The sequence below is a fragment of the Mesocricetus auratus genome, unplaced genomic scaffold (genome assembly GCF_017639785.1).
Source record: "Mesocricetus auratus isolate SY011 unplaced genomic scaffold, BCM_Maur_2.0 Super-Scaffold_100010, whole genome shotgun sequence".
NCBI lineage: Eukaryota > Metazoa > Chordata > Mammalia > Rodentia > Cricetidae > Mesocricetus > Mesocricetus auratus.
Window position 1 is genome coordinate 18698650 of NW_024429194.1, and position 18934 is coordinate 18717583.

The 18934-nt window shown below is 44.7% G+C and overlaps 1 protein-coding gene across 2 annotated transcripts; it reads right to left on the reverse strand.

The window, feature by feature from the left end:
- Positions 1–206: 206 nt before the first annotated feature.
- Asb1 (ankyrin repeat and SOCS box containing 1) lies at positions 207–18087 on the reverse strand. 2 transcript variants are annotated; one of them, XM_005082197.4, is made up of 5 exons: positions 17759–18086; positions 13250–13391; positions 8463–8765; positions 2760–3145; positions 207–802 (listed from the first exon to the last, which is right to left on the reverse strand). In XM_005082197.4, exons 1-5 carry the CDS (start codon positions 17805–17807, stop codon positions 675–677), a joined length of 1008 nt encoding a protein of 335 aa, XP_005082254.1. In that variant the 5' UTR covers positions 17808–18086; the 3' UTR covers positions 207–674. The 2 variants fall into 2 exon arrangements, with proteins under 2 accessions (XP_005082254.1, XP_021089789.1); XM_021234130.2 differs by lacking the exon at positions 8463–8765 and having other exon boundaries at positions 17759–18087.
- Between the last annotated feature and the right edge of the window lie 847 nt (positions 18088–18934).

An 18934-nucleotide genomic window follows, 5' to 3' on the forward strand; every position in this document is an offset into this window, starting at 1 on the left:
AAAAAAAACCCCTGCCAGGACAGGTACTGCACTGTGGACACTGTGCTGGGACCTCATGAACTAAGATAGCAGGCAGTGTATGCAGCCAAGAAACCATGTTGGAATGAAGACACTCCCAAGAGAGAGGCTGCAGCAGCAAGAAGGGATGCAAATCTGACGGCACATACAGACAAACCCAGGCAAGAAAACAGACTAGCAAGTGCGTGTACTGTGTTTCTGTTCGCTACATATTTTCTTACCAAAACTCTCTTCTTGTTTGGATATCAAGCCTTAAAAAAGAACAATTAAATTGCAAAGTAAACATAAATAGAAGCATAGCTATGGAAAATACACGCTTACCCTCTAGGGCTATTACAAGGCTTGCAGGTTCAACCCATACCGCACATTTATAGCCCATTTCATTAATATATAACAGTAAAAATCCAAAACAGAGATACTGAAGAACAAAATTAAGTTTGTATGCGCCTCTCAGTTGACAATGACTCAAGGAGTGTTCGATGGCCCGAGCACCTGAGATGGAATCATAATCCAAGAGAACATGGCCGTTTCTTCTTCACTGACAGCCAGGGAACAAGTTGGCAGCACAGGACGTGGTTCAGAGGATGCAAGAGTCTGTGTCAACTTTCACTGCAGATGATCGGCCTCCTCACTGCAGTCAGCACTGCATCTGAATTCTACTCATAAAGCAGAAACTTCTTTATGGGGTCTGGCAGCGGCAGCGAGGGAACCAGATGTAGTCGGTATTTGCCAAGAGCTCTTCTCACAGCCACACGGCACAAACTCAGCAAGGTCCTGGGAATACCTGGAGAGTGTGAAGGGAAAAGTTTATTCTATTCTAGTTCTAAAGGCCCAGAGCTGACTATAGTGGACACAACTGCACTAACATAACTACTTCCTACTCTCAGAGACAAGAAGGCCCTGGAGGCGAGGAAGGCCTTGCTATCTGCTTCCATCTAACCAGTCATGTGCTCATCTGATGCCAGAGCCTCCTTCTGCAATCCTCAGGGCCCTAGAAAAGGCGGCTCCCACAGATGAGAGCAAATGACCCTCACTCTTGTTGTCCCAACAGGTGCAAGGAGGCCTGGGGACACCAAGTTTGCAGTATTTGAATTCAGAGAATAGGATGACAGTCCGGCTCTAGATCAAAAAGGACACAGCCAAACCCCTGCTTCAGGAGATGATGACAAGAGAAAGGTTCATTCTATCAGCCTGCTTCCCAGCAGGCCATCAGCCAACAACTGGGAGGAAGGCTAAACAAGAACATGCTTCCATGAACTGGCATGACACACTGGTGCTATTTGAGAAATAAGAGGCTGAGGATAAGACTATTAATTCAGATGTCCTCTGACAAGATGGCAGGAGTGAAGGGAGGAGAGACAGCAGGCAGGAAATAAGACGGCCACACAGGCGAGCTTCTAATTTCGAGAGAGCCTGACAGCAAACCCGAGCACAGGTAACGTTCAAACTCTCTTGCCACTGACTTACTAACTCCTTGGCAAAATGTTCCTACACAAACAAGCGAACTCCAGATTTCCTTTTAACAAAAACTGGATGTATCACACAACTCAGTCTAAGGGTACCTGAGTGGAACTAAAAAAGGAGAGGAACTCTAGAAAATGAGCTTATATCTCTGTCCACTAAAACACATATGAAGAGAAAGTCAGGGGTAAGAAGAGCAGAGAAGGCAAAAATGAGTAAGAATAAAACATAATGACCCATGAATGAAAACACCATGGGCCGGGCCAACAAGATGGCTCAGAGAATGCTACTTCTACACAATCACCTGAGTTCAACCCATGGGACCCATGTGGCAGAAAGAAAGAACTGACTCCTTTAAGTTGTCCTCTGATTTCTACTCATGCTATGGCATATGCATATTTCCCACACACATATACTATATTAAAATACTTAAAGAAAAAGACATGATGAAACCCATCACTTGGTACAATGATCTAAGAAACAAGAAATAAAAAAGAAAACAATGTGAAAAAGAAACCATTAACTAACAATGAGGTCAAAAAGCAGAGCAAAAAGTAGAGAATACAATTCTGAGAACTTTGAAAGCATACATCTACTTTTTCAGACTTTTGGCATCAGCTTTAGGTGTTTAGGAATGGCAAAATAACCACTGGGGCTGAGGAGAGAGTTTAATTGGTAAAGATCTTGCCATGAAAACACAAGACTCATCCTCCCAAAGAAACCAAGAGCAGTGGCACACAGTGTTATCCCAGCACTAGGAAGGGAGAGGAGAGCAGATCCCAGCTGTTCTACGAGCCTGTCTCTAAAATAAGGGTGAACAGTACCTGAGGTTGCCCTCTGACCGTCCCCCCCACACACACACACTCTCTCTCTCTCTCTCTCTCTCTCTCTCTCTCTCTCTCTCTCTCTCTCTCTCTCTCTCTCTCTCTCTCTCTCTCTCTCTGAGGGCTTTAATCAGTGCTTAGCTAGAATTTTTCTGGGGAGTGTTTTATTATTTAAGATTTACTTATTCATTTTCATATGACCAGGTGTTTTGCATACAAGTATGTCTGGACATGTCTGGATACCACATGCATGCAGTGCCTGCAGAAGCCAGAGGAAGGCCTCCTAGAACTGGAGTTATAGACAGTTGTGAGCCTCTAAGAATCAGGTCCTCTGAAAGAGCAGTCAGTGCTCTTAACAGCTGAGCCATTTCTCCAGGTCCTGTTTTAATTACTATTACATCTCACTTGTTCAATCAACCCCAGATCACAAGACAGTGCTGAGTTCAGGTAACTTACTTCTGGCCTCTTTAAAGACCTGCAAGGCCTCAGGGTCCATCTTCCTTCTGCCTCTTGCCTCTGGGCCCAGTGATTCCCACTTCACCAGATTCAGGTTGGCTCCAAACTCTACCAGCAGGCTCACAAAGGCTGCCTCACAACCATGGCGCAGGACAGCATCCATGACACACCCAGGGGAGCCCCTGTAGAATTCCTGTGTATTGACAGGGCCATTGCAATTGAAGTCAGGATTTGCCCCAGCCTGCAGGAGGAGCCGGAAGCACTGAAGGTTATGGTAGGCAGCACTGATGTATAAAGGACAGACCACCAAGGAGGTAAGCCGCCTTGAGAAAGGGGGCCTGGTGTCAGGAGTCAAGTGATGATTGACATCTACGTCCGCCCCATACCTACAGGAAGAGAAAAACAAGTTATAATAAGTCAAGCAGACCACAAAGACTGTCCAGCACCCCGAAGAAGGCATTGAACAGTCACACAGGGAGCCTCTGAAGACTCCACTGGTCACAAACACAGCCAGGCCTCTCATCTGCAGGTACCATATCTAAAGACTCAACTAACTGCCCATCAAAAATAGGAAAAAACTCAGGCTATAATGCACATGCACAGTCACTTTCCTGTCTTAATGGGGAAGGGTGGTCTTGAACTTTTTAATACTTTCTTCCTCAGGATAATTGGAAATTCATATGGGAAAAGATAAAGTTAAGTTCATTCATCACAGTGCACACCAAGATTAATTCCAAATAGATAAGAATTACAAATAAACTATAAAACAATACGGAAACTAGGAAAGTTTATTTGGGTCAAATTTATCACTTGGGGCTGGTAAGATGGTTCAGTGGGTAAAGTCCCTTGTTGTCAAGACTGATGGCCTGAGTTCAATCCCTGGTACCCACACTCTGGGGAGAACCAACTTCTTCGAGTTGTCCTCCGACCTCCACACCCATGCCATGAAGCACCCACCCACACACACACACACACACACACACACACACACACACACACACACACACACACACACACAATAAAAAAATTTTGTTGAATTTTAAAGTACCCTAAGATTCTACTCCCGGTGTTTACTGGCTATGCTTTAATAGGAACAGAACTATCACTCCCTGCTAAGACAACTGAAATGGAGCAGTCCCTGTGGAGAGAAATTTGGCAATTCTATCAAAACTACAGATGCACTAACCCTTGAACCCACCCATCACACTTCTTGGGATTTGTTCCCAAGGCACATTTACAAAACTAAGATGTGTGCACAAGACAATTCATTAAAGCACTGTTCCTAACAGCTGAGCCAGGAAACCACCAACAGGACTGTCTGGCTTATCCCTAAGAGGCAGAACTGAGAAGCTATGAAGGGAAGGAGGAATATTGTTCTATACTGTTCTGGAATGTCCTCTAGAGCACATGAATGTGTAAGAAAGGTGAGACAGGAACGAGTGCAGTACATACTTATTTTACAGGTCTGCCATGTAAAAAATAGAATATTCAGTCATACACATGCATTTACTCATTTGTAATATTAAAGAACAAATTATAGACCTAAATGCTTACCTAGAGGGGTAAGGGAGACCAGGACAATGAGGCAAGGCTAAACGCTAGACCTTTCTCAATACCCCTTGTTGTGTAGATTACAGTTGGAACCATGTAAACACTTTACACAGTGAAGCAACCATTAAAAAAGGAGAGTAAAAAGGAACCAACAAACACAAGTACATCCATAGTTGGTCAGCCATGCTATGCTCCCTAACATGACGGAGTGTTCTTTTCAGACAGTCTACACATTCAGCCTCACAGGGTTAGCAGGGATACTCTCAGCATCAGATTCAATTGCAAGGACTTAGGGATTCACAGCAGGAACATGGCTTCACAGCAGGGCAGCATCATGCAGCCCTGTCCAGGAGGCAGATGCACAGCAGTCAGAAAGTGACTCCCAGAGTTGACCATTTCCTGACTCCCAAGGACAGTCCAGATATTAGGACTATCTCTCACCAGGTGCTGGTGCTGAAGTACCCACAGCCAATCTTTTTTGTTGCCCTTGGTGTGCTCCACAGACACCCAAATATATTGCAATTTGAGCTGTCTGAGGTCAAGTGCAAACTACTTATCTCTTTTACTCTAACCAAGAGTCAGTCAGTTACAACAGGGGGCAGAGTCCTGACAAAGCACGCACGGGACCTTCTAAGGACAGGGGCTTGGCATAAGGCAATGGAGCCCAAATGGGACAAGGGGGAGTGAGGAGGGGCAGGAAGAGATGCAGATTAGCTCCAGTCAGTGAATAATGGGAACAGAAAGGAATATGGACACACACCCTGGGCTCCAAGGATGCAGCCTGACAGTACAGTTTTGCTTTCTTTTCTTATTGAGACCGGGTCCCCCTATGTTGCGCAGACTGGGAGCAATCATTCAAATAGCTAGGTTACAGGCATGTGCCACTCTGTTCAGTTTAGATCTTTGTTTCTGCACAGCATTCTTCACTGAAAGAAGACTGGACTCTGGGAGGACTTACTCCAGGACCGACTCACAATGAGCTTAGACTATCCTGTTATGTCAGAAAGTAAGGAACTGCTCACAAAACAGTAAGGACATGTCAAAAGGACACAAAGCTGGCTTAAACCACCAGTAACATTAATGCGATCCTCAAAGTAAGTAACTTTGATGGACTGTAACTTCACCTGGACAACATAAGAAACCGTATCTCCTCAGACACCGGCCACCTGTACACTTAAGCCCTCTCTGGCCCTAGACAGTTCTGTGATGTCTCACAAACTGTGTCGTCAGTATTTATTTCACTTGCAACAGGAAATGACAACACATAGGAATGATGAGGGGACACAACATGGGGGACCTAATATCCAGGTTCCAGAGAAGATGAAATAATGCCATTTCCCTGCCCAGACGACAGATGGCCAACAGTCTTAGCCAGCAGTCCTGTTTCACAATCTGTCTCCATCCAGCACTTCGGGTATTTAAAGGAACTGGAATCAAAAGTGCTTCTTTGAGGCAGCATAGGCCTGAGGACACACAAGGCCAATATCCTTTATGGGCACCTTTCCTCTACAAATAAAACCTGAGGCTTTCTAGGAGAGAGAGGTGAATACAAGCAGAAAACTGTTCCACTTCACTTTTCAACTAACAAAAGGAAACTGACATCTCACTTAGTAATCATTTCCTCCTTCCTCAATGGAGACATGTCTTCCAAATTGTTGATAATCTTTGTGTGACAGTGTGACAATCTGGTAGCAACTGAGCTATAGGAAAGACAGCCTTTGAAACTCATAAAAATATACTGAATAGGATCCAGTTAATTTTAATACTGAATATTTTCTAAATTTCTTTATTGCTTTTATTATCTCTACACACCCAAACAGCTGAACAAATCAATGTAACTTTGAACACACAGAAACATCATTTCTTACCTTCTATCCTAAAATATCAGCAATGCAGAGCAAGGCGGCTTACAAACAATCAGGGGAAGTTCCTTACAGAGGGCCAGAAAATTGCAATAATGAAAGATGAGAGACAGCCTACAGGAAAAATGACACAGGCAAGCAGGCAGGCAGGTTTGGGTTTTATTTAGATGACATTAGCCATTTAGTAATTTAACAGTACCATTTTCATTTTCCTGCTTTATTGTTTTTGGCTATTTGTTTGCTTGCTTGTTTTTAGACAAAGTCTTACTATGTACCTATGCTACGTAGACCAGGCTGGCCTCAAACTCATAGAGCTCTATCTGCCTCTACCTCACCAGGGCTGGGATTAAGTGTGCATCATTACATCCAGCAAACCCCCATTTTCTAAAAGTAAATCACCATACTTTAGAATATAGAAGGATTTTAAATAATATAATATATGCTAATGTGCTTTCTTGTCAGAGTAGTGCCCTATGCTCCACAGAGGAAACAGAATGTATAGTCTGAAATGGCCACAGGGATTTCTGAACTAAAACAGAATTTCATCAACTGATCAAAAACATTTCCACAGGCACAAATGAATGGCTCAGCAGGTGAAGGATCTTGCTGCCAAGCTTGATGACTTGAGTTCCATCTCGAGAATTCATAGAGTAAGAGAAAACCAACTCCCACAAGTTATGTCCCGATCCCCACAGGCATACTGTGTAGTAAACATAAGCATGTGTATATACACACAAACACACAAATATAAAAAATACAAAAACACAGCCAGGCAGTAGTGGGCACACACCTTTAATCCCTGCACTCAGGAGGCAGATCTTGGTGAGTTTAAGGCCAACCTGGTCTACAGAGCAATTTCCAAGACAGTTAGGGCTGTTACACAGAAAAATCCTGTCTTAAAAAAAACATTTCCACATTAATGCCTTAAATTCTCTAAGATGAAAAAGCATAAATTTGGGCTGGAGAGATGGCTCAGAGGTTAAGAGCACTGACTGCTCTTCCAGAGGTCATGAGTTCAATTCCCAGCAACCACATGGTGGCTCACAACCATCTGTAATGAGATCTGGTGCCCTCTTCTGGTGTGTAGATGTTTGTAATAAATAAATAAATCTTAAAAAAAAAAAAAGAAAAAGCATGAATTTAAGGTAGCCTAGATAGCCAGGCTAGAAATGCCTAAATGATTTTTTTAAAGCCCAAACTTCATTGCCCTCTAATTTTAAAACTCCTTGACAATTTTTCTTTCCCCATACCAAGTCTACAGCTGATTAGTATAAAACCCTTTTGAAAGACTCTATTTCCAGAATGTGGCTGAGGCCATGTTCTGCACCCGGCAAGAATGCTCACTCACCTGAGCCCACCGCTGGCAGTCTTCTACAAACTTTCACCTGCTCCTTTTCTACACAAACACTCTCACTAAGAGCCAGCTAGCTACAAAAGCTACGATGACCTACCATAGAACTAGCTGGCCTCCACAGTAAGGGATGAACAAGATACCTATGGTAGAAAAATGTTACTGAAAATATGAAAGGGAAGAACACAAGTTGGTTCAAACTGAAGTAGATGTAATATTAATATAATTAAGTCCCAACACTCAGAGCAAAACCTAATTGAAATGCAGAGGCAACTGACAAAAGTCACAACAGTAATTACAGACTTAAACATTTCCCTAAATTTTGGCAGATTTGATGGCAAAGAAAAAAGGGGGATCCCAAAGAAAAGAACTTAGGCTAACACACCGTGCAAACATTCACAACAATATGTGTGAGTGACATCAATAATGAATATCTTCACTGTTATTACAAAATCCTCTTCCATAACTCTAAGAACAAAGAAGAAATCAACCTCAACTACAGCTATTTAAAAAACTAAGCTTCTGGGACTGGAGAGATGACTTGGTAGTTAAGCATTTGCTAAATTTGCAGAGGACAAGAGTTAAGTTCCCAGCATGCATCATATGGCTCACAACTACCCGTAACAGGGGATCTGATGTTCCCTTCTGGTACACACACACACATATACACACTTTTAATACTTAAAGAATAAGGAACATTAGAGGATATGGCCAAAGGTATAAATGAAGGTAAAGTACACTGAAAGTTCACATTGCTAAAAATAAATAAATAAGCACACAACTCAAAAAGTTCAGAAAAATAATCGTAAAACATCAGTGGGTCAGAGAGCAATGAAGAGCACCAACGAAGTAGTCCTTCCAAGTCCTCTAACAATCACACCCTTAGAGCAGGAAAGGCAAGTACAGACGCAGGGATGGCTACAGACCTGCAGTACTAACCTGATAAGAGCTTTCAGGATGTCATCCCTACCCACTCGAGAGGCATGGTAGACGGGAGTGCTGCGGTGGTGCCGGCTGCCGTTGGGGTCAGCACCAGCTTCCAAAAGGATCTTAGTGCTCTCCAGGTGCCCATTCACTACAGCCACATACAGAGCAGTCTGCCCCTTGACATCCACCAGGTCCACCTCGGCCCCTTTGCGTATGAGGAAGTCCACACAGTTCCCATGGCCTGCAGTGGCTGCAATTCTCAATGGTGTACAGGGGAGCCAACCACAGCACCAGACAGACTTCTCATTGATGCGGCTAGATGGGAACACAGAAACCTTATGAGAATCACGCCAGGCAAATGAGCTGCTTTCCCTCCTTTCACACTGGCAGAGGCTTCCAAGAAAGACAGCCTTTTTGGTAGCCAACCCTCGGATTTAGAATACCTTCACTTGTGTTCTGTTTTCTTTCTCATGGTGCTGAAGATCAAACTCAGGATCTTGTACATGCTATGCAAGTACTCTACCCCTGAGCTACATTTCCAGCCCTTTGTGTTCTATGTGTTGAAAGGCTTCCACAATTGCCCCTGCTGAAATCAAGCAGAGAAAGTAGACATGGGGGCCCATGACAAGGAAACTAGAGGCTTCAGCAGAATAGTTAGCACTAAAACTGAGATTTCTTAGATTCCTAACCCACATTCCAAAGCCTGTTCCTCTGTAAAACATATTCAGATCCATCAAGGACACAGGGCAAGAAAAGCAGGGCCATGCATGCCCTCTTTCTAGTGACCACCTATAAAGGTCCAAGGCTGGAGTCCTCTGCAGATAGAAACAATCAGTAATAGTAATGTCCTCCTATCCTGACCCAGAGCAACTGAGAGCCTAGGAGATCGTTAAGGTTACAGGGACTGTATTCTTGGTCAGCAGTGGCAATAAACTGTCCAGATGCAGCCCTCAGTCAGTATGAGCCAAGACTCAGTGACCAGAAGGAGTCTGTAATCAAGAGGCCAGGAAAAGAAAACAAAGGAGATAGCAGCTGCCACATCCCTATAGTGGAAAGTCAGCTGGCCTATGGCTGATCACTACAGACCTGAGAAGTGAAAAAGAGAACATCAAAGGAATGTCAATAAGTGGCGGTAGAAAAATAACTACCCAAGATAAAGAGCCATAGGAGACAGGTTAGAGAGATGGCTCAACGGCTAAGGGCATGAGCCACTTTCCCAGAGGACCTGAGTTCAATTCTCAGCACCCGCATCAGGTGGGTCACAATCACCTGTGACCCCCATTCCAAGGGATGACCTCTTCAGGCCTCTGTGGGCCACCTGTATTTACATACATATACCCACCCACCTCCATACACACACAATTAAAATAAGTAAAATAGTCAGGCAGAGTAGTACACACCTTTAATCCTAGCACTCAGGGGACAGAGGCAGGCAGATCTCTGTGAATTTGAGGTCAGTCTGGTCTACATAATGAGTTCTGATCCAGCCAAGGCTACATAGTAAGACTGTTGGGGGAAGTCCTGTGCATTTGTCAATAAAGTACTGTTGAGCCTATAGGAAACCTAGATAGGAGGGACTAGGAGTCCAGGAGAACTCTGGGAAGGAGAAAGACAAGAGAGTCAACATGTGACGCCATGGGGGTAGGACGCCGGGAACTATTCTCCGGTAAGAAACATACTTAGATTAACAATTATGGGGTAATTACTTAAGGCAGAGCTAGCCAGTAAGGGACAAGCAAGGCCAACAGCTTCATAATTAATATAGCCTCCTGTGTGTTTATTTGGGACTCATGCGGATCTAGAACCAGGCTGGCGCGGCAGAGCCCAGGTGACTGGCGGGGGATAAACCAAAGCGGCTAGCAAAGGAAAAAGCTTCTCTTAACATAATGGTTGTCAGGAGTGGGATTGAATTTCCACGCAAAACAACAAAAGCTTTAAAGGAATTTTAGAAACAGAAGAACGGAGAAAAGCATAGATTTTTGATAGCAGCATTTTTCTCAGGTGTGCTCTGTTTTGCTAGCGACAAGCCGAGATTCACGTGGCTCGCTTACCGGAGTCTTCCTGACTCGGCATAAAAAGAAAAAAAAAAAAAAACCCAGCAAGGTTGTTTTAAGAGACTCTGCTAACAATTAAAAGGTGTGTACGTACAGCTGGAAGTGGCAGCTTTTGCTGGATGTCAGCATGGACTGAGGCGGTAAGCTGGAGTCACGCTTACGCCCGCCATCTTGACGGAAAAACCGGCAGTTTAAAACAGCCACGGTTTTACAGATAAGACACGTGGCCAGAAAAACATAAAGATTTACAGTAAAGTCAGACTTGGATAAAGAAAAATCTCTAAAGGTTTACAGTGTGTTTAAAAATATACGTAAGATTGAGAGAGAAAATGAAACGACAAAGTGGTATATAAATACAAAAGCCGGCGGTGTGGTGGCACACGCCGGTAGGATTGCTCCAGAGGCAGAGGCAGGCAGGTTTCCACAGAGAAACCCTGTCTCAGAGAAAAATAAATAAAAGTGAAAGAAATAAAGTAATATTAGATAAATAAATAAGCCACGTAAAGATGGAAAATACACAGAGAGTCTGGATACTGTACGCTATTGTGTTTTTCAGTTTTTTGATTGCTAAGGAAGGAACAAATGCTAAAGTACACTTGATTATAAATGCTGCTGAATTAATCCAACTTCTATCTTTTGAAAATGCCTTGACTTCAAAATTTAAGTACAAGGATATGTTACTCGGAAAAGGAGTTTTAATTTATGTTTCCACAGAACATAAAAAGCTGAGGATTTCTTCCAGGCTTCTGTGGTTTGACCAACCAAGACCCCCGGAAGCAGTGGACCAGGTGTTTCAACGACTGAGACAGCTAAGATGATACAGCCTTACAGACCCCGAAAATACGGACTTATACAGGTTTCTGAGTTTTGTCATGATCCCCATGGTATGAACAGCGCCCCCTTCCAGCAGGAAGCAGTTTGGAATGAACGACGTCCCAATTCCCATCTTGTTTATAAATCTTTGTTTTCATTTAAATGGGGTTGTTTATAATTGGCTAATGATCACAGCCAATATTTTTTTAATGGAAAAAAGGGGAATTATGGTATGGGTATTGTTTTTCATTTATTGATACAAATTCAAGGTCAATTTTGTGATATGTATATTTCTCCTCCTGATTAAGTATTGTGCTTATACTGATCTTTTAAAATGTAATGCGTAATTAAATACAGATTATAGATAGTTACTTATAATAGTCAGAATTTATAGTTAGGTTAGTTAGGTTTTCTAGATATACAGAAATATATTTGAGATGGACAGTCTTCAAACCTCTCAAAGACCTTCAGAACATGGCATTTAAAATGGTTTAGGGTTTTTCTTGACAATGAGAAATGTCTGCTCCTGGCAGCACCAATTATGTCTGAGAGGAAAACGGGCATCGAAGAAACTCGTTATGGAGTTTGCTTTCAACATGGCAAGATTAGCCATTTGGGCAAGAAACTGCTCTTGCTTAGACTGTTTGACTGTTGTTGTATAATCTGGACATGCAGGACCCACAGGAAAGTGACTGTTGAACTCAGTCTTACAGGGTTCCTGCTTCATGGAAGAGTCTACGGGACTTTCTGCAGGACACAGAAAAATGACTGACAGACTGCTGATGCAGATGGACAGTTTTGAAATTTCCTGCTTTGCTGAGAAGTGTTGCAGACACATTGTGGCCTATGGGCTGAAGATGGATGCCCGGACAATACAGAGGAACTTCGGGTGACTGTCCAGGCAGTAAGATGTCTCTGTCAATCCTAGTGTTTATATATTATCCTTCTGTGGTCTTTGATGGAGTTGAAGACAGATAGTTATAATTATAGTTTTCCTTAGTTATGATAAAAGATAAGCAACATATAGGACTTTGGACTCACAAGGATGGGATGGATGATATTTTCTTTAAATCTTGCTAAAATATTGTAACTATGTTCTTACTTGATAACTGTTCTGTCATATATAATTTGACTATGTTAAAATTAAGACCTTTCTTTTTGTTTAAACAGAAAAGAGGAGATGTTGGGGGAAGTCCTGTGCATTTGTCAATAAAGTACTGTTGAGCCTATAGGAAACCTAGATAGGAGGGACTAGGAGTCCAGGAGAACTCTGGGAAGGAGAAAGGCAAGAGAGTCAACATGTGACGCCATGGGGGTAGGACGCCGGGAACTATTCTCCGGTAAGAAACATACTTAGATTAACAATTATGGGGTAATTACTTAAGGCAGAGCTAGCCAGTAAGGGACAAGCAAGGCCAACAGCTTCATAATTAATATAGCCTCCTGTGTGTTTATTTGGGACTCATACGGATCTAGAACCAGGCTGGCGCGGCAGAGCCCAGGTGACTGGCGGGGGGATAAACCAAAGCGGCTAGCAAAGGAAAAAGCTTCTCTTAACAGTAAGACCCTGCTTCAAATAAATAAATAAACATCTTTTTTTTGTTTTCTAAAGAACCATGGGGGACTTGGGGAGATAAGGTCACTACTGACGTCTCTAACATTGTCTTCAAGAAAAACACCTAGGAAACTAATGCCAATGCCCAGATAGGACAAGTTGCCAGAAAACACAAAAGCCAATCACAGGGCCAGACTTGAACCCAGAAACCCCTGGCCAAAATATCTGGCCACCAATAATTCTTCCTTTTGTTCCTCCTCTAAAATCAAAATGCATTCCTGTAGCATCAGTCTTAATCTGCAATCCAAACTACAAATTCCAGCCTCCTGAAGGCCCACAGGCCAATACCTGTAACCAGCCCCAGTAGGGATGCTCACCTTCGGTAGCTCTCCTCTTGCAATAGGTTCCTTAGGGTTTGGAGGTCCCCTACGTAGGCTGCATCGTGGAGCCTTGTATCTTCACAGTGCTCTAGTGGATGGTCACAGAATTGCTCCCTCAGCCACTCCTTCAGATTAGGACCTGCACTGAAGAGAGGGCTCCTATCAGGGTGGCTCCTCCCTGCCAGCCACACAGGAGCTTCCAAATCCCAGACAGCAATTCACACGAGAAAGCTATAAAGTTTCCCAATCAAATAGGATGCCTTCTGACACGGCTCCTCCCTGCCAGCCACACAGGAACTTCCAAATCCCAGACAGTAATTCACACGAGAAAGCTATAAAGTTTCCCTATCAAAGTAGCACATTCCTGACCCCCAGTCTGATAAGAATTTTTTTCTAAAAAGAAAAGAAAATGTGATGGACTGAGGAACAATGGAACAATAAACCAATAGTACTTCATAACATAGAAGAACCTAAATAAAGTACTACCAAATTAAAATTTAAAATATTAGCCAAAAAACCTAGCATGTAACTACTCTAATTTATCCCAAGTATGTAAGAGCATCTCTGAATTGGGGGTATCTGAAAAGAGAATGGTAGCCATCTCCTTTACTACAAAGATAGTTGGTTAACCTGAGCCAAGGGCCAAACAACAGTTGCTACTTGGAAAATAGGTGAGCTCTGAAAAATAGCAGCAAAGGTGTCTGGATAAGAAACAATTCAGCAGAGCACTACCATGTCCACAGAGGTCCATGTGTTAGAGGTGTGGTCCCAGTGTTGTAGTGCAGGAGACAGCAAAGCCCTTTAACCAGGGTGGCATCACACTCAGCCACAGGGTCAGGGGAAAGTGTCTTCCTGCAGGACTAAAGAATTTCTCCTGGGATCCTGGCTAGTTCTTTCAGAGGGTAATAAGAGCATGAGACCAGCCCCACTTAGTCTCTGGCTTCCTGGCTAGCAGGAGATTGCACTGACTGCAACTCCCCCACTGCCGTCTGTCCCAGGGTGCCACAGGTAAAGTGAGAGGCCTACCTACATCAGAACCCGAATCATGATATTCAGCCTCTAAGACTGAACTAAATAAATCTCTTTTCTTTACAGTTATCCTATCTCAGGTATTTTGTTGTAGCAATGAAAATGAAAAAAACAGGAAATAAATCTCAAAGGTAAACATTTTGTATTGAAATTACATTTCAAGAGGCTGGGGAGATATCTCAGTTGGTAGTACCTGCCATGCAAACATGAGCCCTTACGCTCAGATCCCCACCATTCATATAAAAAGCCAAGACTCGTATAAAAAGCACATGCCTCTAGTTCTACTGGGGGCAGGGGAGGCTCCCTGAGGTTGTGGATACCTGGGCTGGCTGGCAGACAATCTAGCTAGATCCAAATCTGTAGACTCCATGTGCAGTGAGAGACCTTGTTTCAAAAATAAGGTGGTGAGTGAGGATAACTTTAAATGTTGACCTGTGACCTCTACATATGCATATTCACACATAGAGAAAAAAAATTATACCTCAGTAAAGTAGAAAACTAAAAAAAAAAAAAATATGCAGTCCAGGTGGTGGTTGGTGCATGCCTTTAATACCAACACTCGGGAGGCAGAGGCAGGCGGATCTCTGTGAGTTCAAGGCCAGCATGGTCTATAAGAGCTAGTACCAGAACAGGCTCCAAAGCGAGAGAAACCCTATCTTGAAAAAAAACAAACAATATTTATATATATATATATATATATATATATATATGTATGTATGTATGTATGTATATGGTGTGTATATATATATAAATATATATAACCTATATGACAAAAAATAAAGCGGACTAAATAGAAAAAACATACATACCACATACTAGAAGGAGAAGATTCAATATTAGAGAAAGTCTCAAGGTTACCCATAAATAAAATGTAACCAGTCTCTTCAGAAATTTAATACCAAATATACCAAAATTTTCAAATTTTATTTGTAGATATACATAAGGGAGAATTGCATTTTGTTTTAGTAAGATTAATGAGTCAGGCAGTGGTGGCACACACCTTTAATCCCAGAACTTGAGGCAGAGGCAGGTGGATCTCTGTGAGTGCAAGGCCAGTTCCAGGACAGCCAAAGAAACCCTGTCTTGAAAAACAAAAAACAAACAAACAAAAGAATAATGGGGTGGGCTGGAGAGATAGCTCACAGGTTAAGAGCACTAACTGCTCTTCCAGAGGTCCTGAGTTCAATTCCCAGCAACCACATGGTGACTCACAACCATCTGTAATGAGATATGGTGTCCTCTTCTGCCGTTCAGGCATACATGGAGGTAGAATGTTGTAAACATGATAAATACGTAAATGAATAAATCTTTAAAAAAAAGAATAATGGGGTAAAAACAAAACAAAACAAAATCTTACCATATTAGATAACAAAATTCTCACCAAACTGAACAACACCACCAACAAAAACCAAACAAATAACAACAACAACAAAAACAGGCATCAAAAGCAGAGAGAAAAATGTAGTTAATGGAGATTATTTGTACAATTAATCAACTGCTTGGAAACACCTGCATCTTTGCTCACGGATCACAGCCCAAACTTAACTCCAGGAGACTGAAAAGTTTTGTAAAACATTGCACCAACAGGTGTTATAAAAACAACACAAATTCTAACTGCTGAGATACAAGTCTCCACCCTGTGATGATGCCCTAGCATGTTGTAACCAAGCAGAGTTCTAAAGCACATCCCTTCCCAAGCAGAGCTCTAAAGCACATCCCTTCCCAAGCAGAGCTCTAAAGCACAGCCCTTCCCAAGCAGAGCTCTAAAGCACAGCCCTTCCCAAGCAGAGCTCTAAAGCACAGCCCTTCCCAAGCAGAGCTCTAAAGCACAGCCCTTCCCAAGCAGGCTTTTTCTAGATGTTTAAGTTGTTTCCATATTCAAATAAAAATATACTTTGAATCCCTACTGAATACAAGACTCTCCTAAAGGTACGGCGTGGTGATGAGTAAGTATCCTAGCATTCCAGGATCTCCAAGTCCAAGACAACAAGGCTAACAGCAGAACAAGATTCACAAACAACCAGATGTGCAGCAGATCAACAGGCGGGCATCAAGCCTGGAAACCACTTTTTAAGGCTCTATCCAGGTCCTCCTTCAATCACTACACTCTATTGCAAGTATACTGCAGTTGCCAATGGGTATAAAAACTCAAGGCCAAAGTTGGGGAAGATTCAGATGTATGGGGTAACTGTCAGGAAAGTGGGCACCATTAGACTTGATCAAGCCTTTGGACCTCCGTTTGCTCACCTCTATTCAATGCTACCAGTCTTTTTCCCCAGGTGGAGCTGGCCTCATAACTCCACCCTGTCAGCCCATCCTACTCTGCCAGGACCCCTTCGGAACCGCCCCCAGTGCTAGAGTCAAAGGCCACTTCACGTTTGTGTTTTCTGATCATCTAATCCAATGACAACTCAGCAACCCCCAAGATAGCACTCCAGACCTGCCCTCCACCCCCAGGCTGGAAACACACTAACAAAACAGATACTCAAAGCAGACTGCAGGGGACCAAAACCACTGTTTCTTCCACAGGACCTTTGTTTACACTAAGAAATAGTTGTCTCTTACCCACCTCTCTCCCATCTCTCACTCCTGAATGACAGGGAAGTCCACTCAAAGATCTTGTCTGTCCCTGAGAACAAAGTCACTGCCAACCAAAGTTCTTGGCGGCAGAGGCTTTATCTAGCCTTTTCAGGTCACCCTGACAGCCTCAAGTGAGCCAAGCCAGCCAACAGTAGACCACCAATAAAGTTTGTTGACTAGACAGAGGGAGGGATGACAAGGCTGTTATTTGTGTGGCCTTCTGAGATTTTTGACACCTAAGAGAGTTCGCCGAACAAAACAAGTGCCTCTCCAAAGCCAGAGACGCACATAGCAAGATACTTACTACAAACGTGTCAGTCTCAGAAAGATCCCAATGTGGAACTACGTACCTGGAAATTCTCAGTTTCAAGCAGCAGCATTGCAAAGTGGAGATGCTAACCAGGTGGCAAGTGTCAGCCTTTCTCTGAAGGTGAGTCAAGTGTCGCTGTAAGCGCTGTCACTGGCAAGCTCGCTGGGGGCAGCATGGTAGTCAAGGGGGGGGGGGGGGTTGTCCAGTGGCTGTGATGCACCATCTCGGCCATGCGCTGGCTGGCGAGACGGGATGAGGAAAAGGAGCCTGCCCTATACAGAGGCCCCACCTCTGACCAGTGTGCTCAGACCTGGAAGAGGATCCGTGCCCCATGCCACAGCTGGGGTCACCGTAGACTAGGATCGGCTAACAAGGTGGCAGTTACATGGCCGCGGGAGGGCCGTCCACGAGAGGCCGAGGGCGGAGGTCGAGCCCTGGGCCCCACGAAGCCTTACTGACCCCGAGTGCGGCTCCGCGAACCTGGCCGCCGGGGACGGAGGACGAGGCCCGGGATGCCCGAGAGCCACCCAGACTGAACCCGAGACGCAGCCCCCCCGTACCCTACCACTCCACGCCGCTCACGTTACCTGCGGACCCCGGGCCGGCCCGCCCTTCGGGGCTCCCGCCCTCCGCCATGCCGACTCGGCCCTCAGCCTCCGCCCTGACCCCGCCGCCCGACCGTCGGCCTCCGCAGCGCCTCCGTCAGAGCAGCAACCCTGTCCGAGATACACCTCCGCCGCTTCCGCAGCTCGGCTTCCGGCCAGTATGCACCTCCCTATCGCACTTCCGGCTCTGCCTGCTCTCGGGACGTCTGGGTCTCCACTTCCGGCCTAGCTAACGGACTTGAGAGCCGGTCTGTGAGGAAGGCAAAGCGGTGTAGCGGCGTCTACGAAGGAAGCGGCCAGTCTGGGGAAACGCCTTTCCCCAGGGGGCGGAACTCCTGATTGGCAGGTTCTGTCCCCGCCCACGGAAAAGGCGGGACGTGGGCGTGACCGTTTGCCACCAAGTAGACTGGTCTCCACCTCCCGCGGCGGCTAAAGGGCGACTGGAAACGAGAGGCGCGCTTCTCCTTGCAGCGCAGCGCGGCTCCAGACCCTTGTCAAGTGGTGTTAGTTGAATGCAACTCAGAATGTCTCCATGGAACCAGCAGTGTTTGTAGCCTGGCAAGGCGTGTGAACCCAGTGACTTTCCTCCAAAACTCGCGATTTTACACGGGTCACACCGTGTGCATCGCGTCCAGAACAGCTTTTAAGCATAGACGCCTTCGCGTCCTTCCATTCTCCCTCTCGCGACTTAGAGAAATTAGGGAAAGAACCTTGCAGGGGAAGGACCCCAGTGAACCGGGGAGGCTGCGCCTTCGGGAGACAGAAGCTCCCCGCCGTCCGGGGAGGTGGGGAGAGGCCGCAGTCCCCAACACGGTAGCTGTGACTTGTCTGCATCTTTGTGTGGCCATGGCACAGCAGCTGAGAGCTGGCAACCCAGAGGTAGCCGGCATAACCTCGTGCCCAGACTGGCTCACGGGCATTGAGGGTGTCGAGGGGAAAGAGAAGAGATTCCTGCAGTGGTGTTTGGGTTTGATAACAGCAAGAGAGCCCTGCTGGCATGAGGGACTGGTGACACCAATGACACTGCAAGGCAGAGGGCCAGCTGGCACAGCCTCATCTTGGCTCTGCTCCACGGCTGCAGATGGCAAGCTGGGATGCCTCAAGTGTAAAACCACCTAGATGTGCATGCATGGATTCATACACACCAAAATGTGGCAC

What these genes read in the sequence shown, in the direction of transcription:
- Asb1 (XM_005082197.4), bottom strand. Translation starts at nt 17,807, where the DNA reads ATGGCGGAGGGCGGGAGCCCCGAAGGGCGGGCCGGCCCGGGGTCCGCA. An exon ending in GGCCGGCCCGGGGTCCGCAG is followed by an intron (nt 13,392 to 17,758) that starts GTAACGTGAGCG and finishes TCTTCAGTGCAG; the next exon opens with GTCCTAATCTGAAGGAGTGG. An exon ending in GGTCTTTAAAGAGGCCAGAA is followed by an intron (nt 803 to 2,759) that starts GTAAGTTACCTG and finishes CACACTCTCCAG; the next exon opens with GTATTCCCAGGACCTTGCTG.